The sequence below is a fragment of the Helicoverpa armigera genome, chromosome 24 (genome assembly GCF_030705265.1).
Source record: "Helicoverpa armigera isolate CAAS_96S chromosome 24, ASM3070526v1, whole genome shotgun sequence".
Classification (NCBI taxonomy): Eukaryota; Metazoa; Arthropoda; class Insecta; order Lepidoptera; family Noctuidae; genus Helicoverpa; species Helicoverpa armigera.
The window spans coordinates 9,718,330-9,727,348 of record NC_087143.1 but is presented as its reverse complement, the minus strand read 5'-3'; the positions used below and the strand labels follow the sequence as shown (position 1 = coordinate 9,727,348).

The window sequence follows — 9,019 nt, the reverse complement described above, 5'->3', positions numbered from 1 at the left end:
AAATTGGATACTCCAGCCACATGAGAGCACACGCACGCCATTAGGGTCTAAGTGGTCGCCGTTGCCGAAATCAGCGTGGAAGATTATTATTACAAGCAATGTCAATAAAGTAATATAAATGTCGGAGAATGAATAATTATTTATTTTTCGAGTAGCAACACTAGACTGAATGTTGTGAGCTTCATATTGATGTTTGACAGTGACAGTTGTCTGTGTCATTTCAATCTGTCAGTAGTGTGAATGTCGATGGAGCTCGCTCTCTTGCTCCTGAGACGTCGCCGGCGCCGGGTTTGCGCACTGACCGAGAAATATTAAGATGGCGGACGAACATCACCAACACGTGGATTCAAATCCGTTTGAATCTGCGACATAAATATATCTTAGACACCAATGGCTGATAAAAAGGTGAACGAAAACCTTCCTCCGAGCCTTTTTCCCAAAGTATTTTGGGGTCGGCTCCCAATCTAACCGGATGTAGCTGAGTACCAGTGCTCAAAAAGATGAAGGAAAACATCTTGAGGAAACCTGGACTGTATCGTCTGAAATCAGCAAACCGCATTGAGCAAGCGTGGTGATTAATGCTCAATCCTTCTCCGTGTTGAGGAGGCCTGTGCCCAGCAGTGGGACAATAAAAAGACTGTAACTGTAAATAATGTCAAATTTCTATCTCTTGATAGATATAATATTCAAAATGGCTCTAAATGATAGCTGATTGGTTATTTAATAGCCGAGAATTGTTGTAGTAACTTCTACTTAACACAGGTGTATAGAAAAATATCATGATCGCATATATAATAATTGGCATTTATTGCTGTATGTGTTACTTGTATGGTCTAAGTTCTAGGTTGCATTATGATTTCACCTCTACCTTTATTTATTTCAGGTTTGCAAGGTGTAACTAGTGTAACTACCCATTATTTATATGTTGTAAGTATAAACAATTTTCAATCAGTCAGGTACAAAATCTGCGGCACTTATGTAGTAAAAAATATTTAACTTTTCGCCTCCTTTTTATATCTTTATCGTTAGGTACTATTACTGAAACAGGTAGCCGTAGACGCAAGTTTGAGGTATTTTTAGAGCAGTACCTACGTAATAAATACTAATATCATTGAATAAATGAACCTATACTTTCCTAACTTACCTTTCTCTACCCCATCACCCCGAGCCGTAACTCTCTACTACAGTAAATATGAAAATTAAAGTCCTGTAAGTACCCTTTATTGGACAAAAACATATCGTACAGAGTAGCGAGGCCGCCCTTATTCCTATTATGTCGGTTACGTCATTCTCGTTTTGACGGTCAACAACCGTATGTCGCGGTCACCGTGCCCGTTTTCATTGCGTTTCGTCTCACTTTCACTTTTTACCGCGAAACTGCATTGTTAACAGCGCCATCTGTTGTCGAGTAGGAGAATTAGAATTTTAAGTTTTTTATTGAATTAATTTGTAATGTAAAGCTAATATATCGTTAAATCGTCTTCAAATATTGCTTAATGTGTTCGTCTATCTCAATTTTACAAGAACAAAAATATCCATGTATTTATATACACTGATCAGTATTTCTATTCGCCGATAGATGGCACTCATCATTCACTATGTAATAGACAAAACTGCCAAACCCATTGACTACACCCATGGAAAAAATACTGAAAATTATTAGAAAAATAAACAAAAATAATTAGGACTGACATGCCTAAACGGAAGTTTCGAAATCACGGTATTACATACATATATATGGAATGGGTGTTTCCTACAGCCGCGATGTTGTGTGCCGACGAACACCGGTATCGGCGAAGCGGGGCCTGACTCCTTATGTGTTCGTCTGAGAGTCTACCTCCTTTGCCGAGCCGCTGGTACACGAACGACGCGAGGTGTGGGAAATGCCTTTTGCTTATTTTAGGTCCCAAATTTATTCATATCAAAGTAATTCTACGGTTGCTCACAAAAAGGACAGATACGTTTTCACAGTTGACTTATTAATTATTGCAACAGTATTTTCGGATACTTACTTACAATTAATCGATTTCGATGGCCGAGGTATCATCAGATTCTTTCAATTGACATAGGTATGTGTTTGTTACCTAATTAAATTAACAATCATGACATGGAATTGTAGTGTCCGCCCTTATAAATATTAGGAATAGGGTTTATAAATTCTTTGCGCGATATTCTGTTCGATTTGTATTTACGACCCATAGGTACTTCTGTACTATAATTTTGTATTAGTTTATACAGTCAGGATGGCCGAGCGGTCTAAGGCGCTGCGTTCAGGTCGCAGTCCACTTCTGTGGGCGTGGGTTCGAATCCCACTTCTGACAAGGACTTTTGCTTCGTTATGCCTGCATTTTACACATAGAAACGCTCAAAAGAAGATTAAATAATAGATGAACATACTGTTCCTAGCTTTGTTAATAGTAGGGAATGTTAGCGTGATTCTCTCTGGTGGGAACTTGGGAAATTGAGAAACCGGCAATGTATACAACTAAAGAGCGTCAGCTAGAAAGTCGGATACGAACAAGCATGTTCATTCACATGTATATTCTTTTTTCTCCGGTTTATACCGGGTGTTTGGTATCTGATGACGACACGGGCCTAAGCCAAGTGTTCACCAGTTGGGTTGATGGTATTTTGGTTATTACCTCTATGTGATTGTGTAGTTGTGACATTGTGTGTTTGTGTATTTTGGTGTGTTTATTTCTTTAAGTTTCCTTGTGATTTTTTTTATTATTTTGTCATTGAAGACTACGGTTGAAGAGGTGAGATAGTAAAACCTCAGAAATACATTATATAATTTCGTTTTTAAATAGATTTTAGTTCTTAGCTGTCGTATTAGGATAAGAGATCCTATAAAGATAATTTAAGGTGTTTTTAAATAAATAAATAAAATTCTCTGTCTACGATAACAAATTGTCTATGGTTAACCTAAACGAATCTGGCAACTTCAGCTTGACATGAATGACATTCCAAAAATTCTAACCTCGCTTGCTTGCTCGACTAGTTGTTGAATTGAAAGTTGTAATACTATTTTTAAAATGTCCACAATAATAGTGAGTGACGAACAAGAACTAGTTAACAAACTAGCTTCTCATATAGAAACGATAGCTAATGATGCTATCGAGAACCGCGGAAAGTTTTTTGTCGGATTTTCTGGTGAGTTTTGAAGGTCATTTTGGTTTTTACATGTTTTGATTTTTATTTATCAAAAGCGTAACTTTTATATAAAATACGAATCCTTAAACAGGTAAATTGAGGCTTGAACGATCAAACAATAAGATCACTTAAGTTTTTCTTCAAATTTTACTGTAATTATTTAAATGGCGTCTCTAGAAGGACGTGCTAGTTACCTATAGTACCGCCCGGCATTTCGAAATCGATTTCATGGAAATGCTTTCGTGATTTTCATCATGGTTTTTATAAATAACTAAGTAATTTTTAGCCCTTCTTGTAAGTGGTGGCTTCATTAGCTCAAGTCCATATTCTAGGTTTCATCAGGCGCCGACCTTGGAGGCGTACTCACGCCGACAAGTCGTATTGATTACCTGCGTCCTATCATCAATTTTCGATAAATTAGTCATAGTATTTCGTATAACTTCAATGCCACACTTGTAGGTTATGTTAGATAGATTACATTTTATCTCATAAAATGAATCATTTGTACACTTTTTGTGTGTCATAAAATAAATTTATTAAGACATAAGTATCGCATCACTTTCATGAATTCATTACTTTATTTACAGGAGGTTCTGTATTGAACAACCTCTGCGAGTGTCTGCAGACCGTAGACACGGAATGGTCCAAGTGGGTGGTCGCATTCTGTGACGAGCGCGTGGTGCCAGAGAACAGTGAGGACTCCACCTTCGGCACATACAAGAGGGAGCTCATACCCAAGACCAAGCTTGTGGAGAAGCAGTTCATTAAGATTAAACAGGGAGTGTCAGGTAATTATGCAAAAATTAATATTTGACTGTTTTGAAAAAAAAACTGGTACCTACTCAGCCAGATCCCGTTAGACTCAAAGCCAACCCCAACATAGTTGGAAAAAGGCTTGGGAAGTGACTTGCCCATTTTGCTTGTCGGAAGTTGGCTAGTGACTTTCAGTATAGTCAAAATGGATGAACGAAACTTTAGATTAGAGAAGTTAACACTTTCGCTGCCCAGCTCACCTATGCAATTCCTATCCACATGCCCAAAAATATTTTGCATAATTACATAACAACCCGGTATTCGAGTCCAACAGCGCAATTGTATCGGAACGGGACCCTTATGCCCGAAAACCCGTCGTCCGGGTTCACTTAAGCCCCGCCCACCGAGCGTAGGGCTACCCAAAATAATTTACTAGAATATAATTATTGTGCATTATGCTCGTGGCTAAGTCAAAGCCGCGCGGATCGATCGATCATAAGGTTAAGCAACGCTTGGCGCGGTCGGTCCGTGGATGGGTGACCATCTTGTCATAACGAGTTCTTCCGTGTTTCGGATGGCACGATAAACTGTAGGTCCCGGCTACCATTTAAACATCTTTGGTAGTCATTACGGGTAGTCAGAAGCCAGAAAGTCTGACAACCAGTCTTACCAAGGGGTATTGGGTTGCCCCGGTAACTGGGTTGAGGAGGTCAGATAGGCAGTCGCTCCTTGTAAAACCCTGGTACTCAGCTGCATCCGGTTAGACTGGAAGCCGACCCCAACATAGTTGGGAAAAGGTTAGGCAGATGGGCAGATGATGAATTATTGTGCATTTTTGATCAGAATAAAGAAAATAAATCCCGTCTTGTCATTTAATTTATTATGTTGTTAAAGAGACTATTTTTTTAATTTTAACGTACATTATGTTAGAACAGATTTACTTAATATGATTTATCTACATGTTTCTGTAAGCTTTTTTTAAATCAATACAACGCCGATGTGCTTTGTTTTAACACCTGCATAGGATAACAAAGAAAATAAGTATCTAGTTTTTAGTTTAAATACTCGTAATCTCAAAAAACATGCCAACGCGCTTTGTTTGTCATTTTACGGGCCAGAGATAAAGAACCATAAATCTCGTTATTGCACAAAAGGCGATAGATGCACTTTTGTCACAAAATACATAGGTACAGAAGTCAATCTACATACAAAGCGCGTTCGAGTCACGCAGACATAGGTGTCTATGTGTGCGTGTTCACAGACGCGCTGTCTCAAAACAACTCAAAAGTGCGACAGTGCGAGCGCGGCTGCCGTTTTCTTGAGATACGCGCGTCACACACAAGGTAGATAAATGTGCACTCGTTGTGATACCTACCTAACTGTAATTTGACTGTAATATTTTTAATTTTAATAACAAAAGAAAAAGTAATAATGGAGCAACAAAAAAAGTCGTATTATAATTGCTCAGTGGACGGTTGTTTTTATACAACAATAAACAGTGTATTGTCGTTTTTTTAGCCTGCCGTATTACCTATAGTATGTACCTACTTATTTTCTCATATTTCGATGGTTCGTATAATAAACGCAGTAGGTACAGTTAGGTGGGTAGGTAAGCGCCCCGGCGGCCTCTGGCCCAATGCCGTAATAAGTTTTGCTAGTGTCGACCCAGGCGAACCTCCCAACCTACCCTCAAAGATTATTACTAGTAGGAGTTGATCATGGCGAGAGTATGTTGTAAGGTAGACGAAATAAAACTCGCACATCAAGGTTTCTGTAGGTAGAAGCAAGCTTAGATCAGGGACTGTACCAGCCCATTACACAGAAAAAAAAATTTTTCACAAGTAAAGAGGAGGGTAAGTATATATGTATGAATAACAAAATTATAAATTGCGGTTTCTGAAAAAGTTCGGTATCTCGTTCAAACGAATTTCCGTTGAAAGTGTTTATTAACCTCTTGTATGCCACATTAAATATTTTATTATTATTAGTTTATATTTCATTTTTCCTGTTTTATTCTTAACAATACATCAAATAATTAGATACGAGTACCACTACCACGTTAGTTTTATGCGCATAAAAAAGTTGACTGCCCTAGCGCGACCGCCGAGTTTAGGCATGAAAAGTGAAGTACATACATGAGATTGACTTCTGTTCTATTTTGTGCTTTTGTTTTAACTTTAAAAAATGTTTTCGGCAAACGACTAAAGGTCTTACTCAGGTAAAAACTTAACCCTTCTTTGCTGCTAAAAGTAGGTACGTATTTACAAAATAATTTAATCAATTATAATTATACAAACATATACGAAGTTTATTTATTACTTCCGTTTATCGTATTACTTCCGTTTATGTTATTAATATTTTCAAAGAGATCCCCAAATGAGATACTTTCAAAAACCTTTGAAATCCGTAATTCTTCTCATATTTTGTAAATGATATGTGATTTAGCTGTAAACACTAGTATTTTTATATTACTTTGACCTAATAATAAATTTATTTCCCATTTATATTAGGCAAGGATTATCTTTGCGAATTTAACGTCTCTTGATTTGGACATACATCAATAGATGGCGCGCGTGAGCGCATTATTACTAACATCAAACAAGATCTAACCTAAGTACGCATGTACCAAATTAATACAATACTGAAATGAAGCAATAACTGGATGGAATAATACCAATTTACGTTTTCTAATCCGTTAAAACTAAAGCGATGTTTTTTCAATTGATTTCATTTATTTACTTTTGACAACCCTTACAGCTTACTTAGCTATGGACTCGCTATTCGGGTCCTGGGCATGACCACATGCATCTATAGCTACACATAGCGACGACTCGGTATTCGGGTTGCGGGCATAAGAAATGAACTATGGTTCGACTCGAATCCCGGGTGCTGGGCATCGAAAGTTTTAATTGACAAGAACAGCATTCAATATTTTTATTATGACATACAAAAACCCACTGACATGTTGTTGCTAACTTATCCCATAAACTAGAAGAAATATTATGAATCACAGGAATCCATAAACATACTAATGCAAAATTTTTATCCTTTAGCTGAGGAAGCTGCTAAAGATTACACTGAACAGCTGACTAAAGCATTCGGCAGCGAGGACTTTGTGTTTGACCTGCTCCTACTTGGCATGGGCCCGGACGGTCACACCTGCTCGCTGTTCCCCGGCCACCCGCTGCTGAACGAGACCAGTTTGAAAGTGGCTTCCCTCACCGATTCACCCAAGTTCCCACCAGAGAGGATCACGCTAACATTCCCTACTATTAACAAAGCTAGGAACTGTATGTTCGCTATCTGTGGTTCTAGCAAGGCTGAGATGATTCAGGTGAGTAATTTTATTTTAGATGAGAGGAATATACGCTTAGTAAGTTCATTATAAATGCTATAAAATGCATGAAACTTCCAAGAAAAACAAAAACGTAAAAAAGTATGTAATGGTTTCTCAGTAAAAGAATAGTATAATGATTGTTATTAAGTATTATTTTAGTTAAAAATAATACAAACGCAATCTGTCCTACACACGGAGGAGAAAAGACTAGCAGAGATGCCCTAAAGCAGGTAGGTCACGCGCCTTCAGGTAGGTCAAATACGTCACGACTACGTCACGGCAGGCGTGGCTGGACACCGCCCATAAACCGTCCTTCACATCAAAATCATCAAATTAAATGCTACCAGACATAGAAAATTCACTCACCCAATCTTATAAAAGATCGTATTTAAAATCATAACTCTATGTATTTTTTTGTTTATCTAAGAAAAAACAAAAGGTAAAAAAGTACTTTTGTAAGAAGATTTCTCGATATATGTGAATATATGAACTTCTTTGTTGGGGTGGTTGAACAAAGATTTTCCTGTGTAGGTATGTACGAGTATGTATGTAGAAGGAATATTTTGTCAGTTAAAAATTATAGGTAGGTACTGTGTTATTTTAAATATAAGATGTGACGAAAATTGGTGTAGATTTATTTATATTCATCATCAGCAATATTTTACATAGGTATATCTCTCTTCCCATACATACTTTTTGAATGTAGGTACCTTTACTCAGAGCAACATCCGACGCACATAAAGTCTGCTATTTAGTGGATGCGCCGTTATTATATAGTAGTGAAAACTCTTATTTGATAAACACTGTCCCTATAATTTTTATTCCCATTTTTCTTGGTGAATTTCATAATATGGCAACATTGAAAATAACAACAGTCATCATCAGCACGATTCTAGAACAAATAGAACAAATTTTCGGGGTGTACTACGCCGAATCGAATAACAAATAATCGAATATCAATTGATCGACCACTATAAATCGAAATTCTAAATACTCGAACATTCATAATATCGAATGGTTATTAAATCGAACATTCAATACATCGCGCAGTCAATACATCGAGTGTTCAAAATATCGAATGTTTGTTTGATCGAGCGTTAAATGCATTGCATATTCATCCTATCGAAAAATCTGTATTTTGTATGAATACAAGAAAAACTCAAAATTTTATAATAAAACTCAATTGAATTTTGGCGCGCTGCTTTGTTAGGAGATTTTACGTTAGGGCACCTCCGCTAGTCTTTTCTCCTCCGTGGTCCTACAGCAAACAATAATCTTAAAAATAACACATGTTTTCCAATTTTACAGCGTATCCTGAAGGATAATGACGACGACGTCCCAGCCCGCCGCGTGAAGCCGCACAGTGGCTCCCTCTATTGGATCCTGGACAAACATTCCGCCAAGAACCTGTAATTCCTACAAACTTAGAGCCGGCCATAATATCGACTAACTATATTTTTATGCTAACGCTGTAGCATCGAAGGAAAAATATATTTTTAAAACGTAGTCGTTATATTCACTAACAATGCATTTATTACGTAAACAAACAAAATGTGAGAATTTATTTAGTTGGGTTTGGCAGTTGTCGTGATCCGTCTATGTAAGAACTAGCTTATGATTTGATAAGTGAAATGAAATATAATATTTTGGCAGTATTGCCTCGTTGTTATGTTACATTCCTGTATATTGCGTATAATAAATGTTTGTCTTGGCACTAATATCTAGCTTGATTTACCTGTAGTCTGAAAATGTTTGAACATTTGAGTGTGGGAAATA

The 9,019-nt window shown here is 37.2% G+C and overlaps 1 protein-coding gene and 1 non-coding gene across 2 annotated transcripts; both read left to right on the top strand.

Annotated features, from left to right (window-relative positions):
* The first annotated feature begins 2,237 nt into the window (after positions 1–2,237).
* Trnal-cag (transfer RNA leucine (anticodon CAG)) lies at positions 2,238–2,321 on the top strand. Its single transcript has one exon. It is a non-coding gene; the product is annotated as a tRNA-Leu (tRNA).
* Positions 2,322–2,942: 621 nt separating this feature from the next.
* On the top strand, positions 2,943–8,961 carry LOC135118669 (6-phosphogluconolactonase-like). The gene is made up of 4 exons (XM_064041266.1): positions 2,943–3,153; positions 3,741–3,941; positions 6,960–7,240; positions 8,552–8,961. The coding sequence occupies exons 1-4, from the start codon at positions 3,036–3,038 to the stop codon at positions 8,654–8,656; spliced, it is 705 nt and encodes a 234-aa protein (XP_063897336.1). The 5' UTR covers positions 2,943–3,035; the 3' UTR covers positions 8,657–8,961.
* Positions 8,962–9,019: the final 58 nt, after the last annotated feature.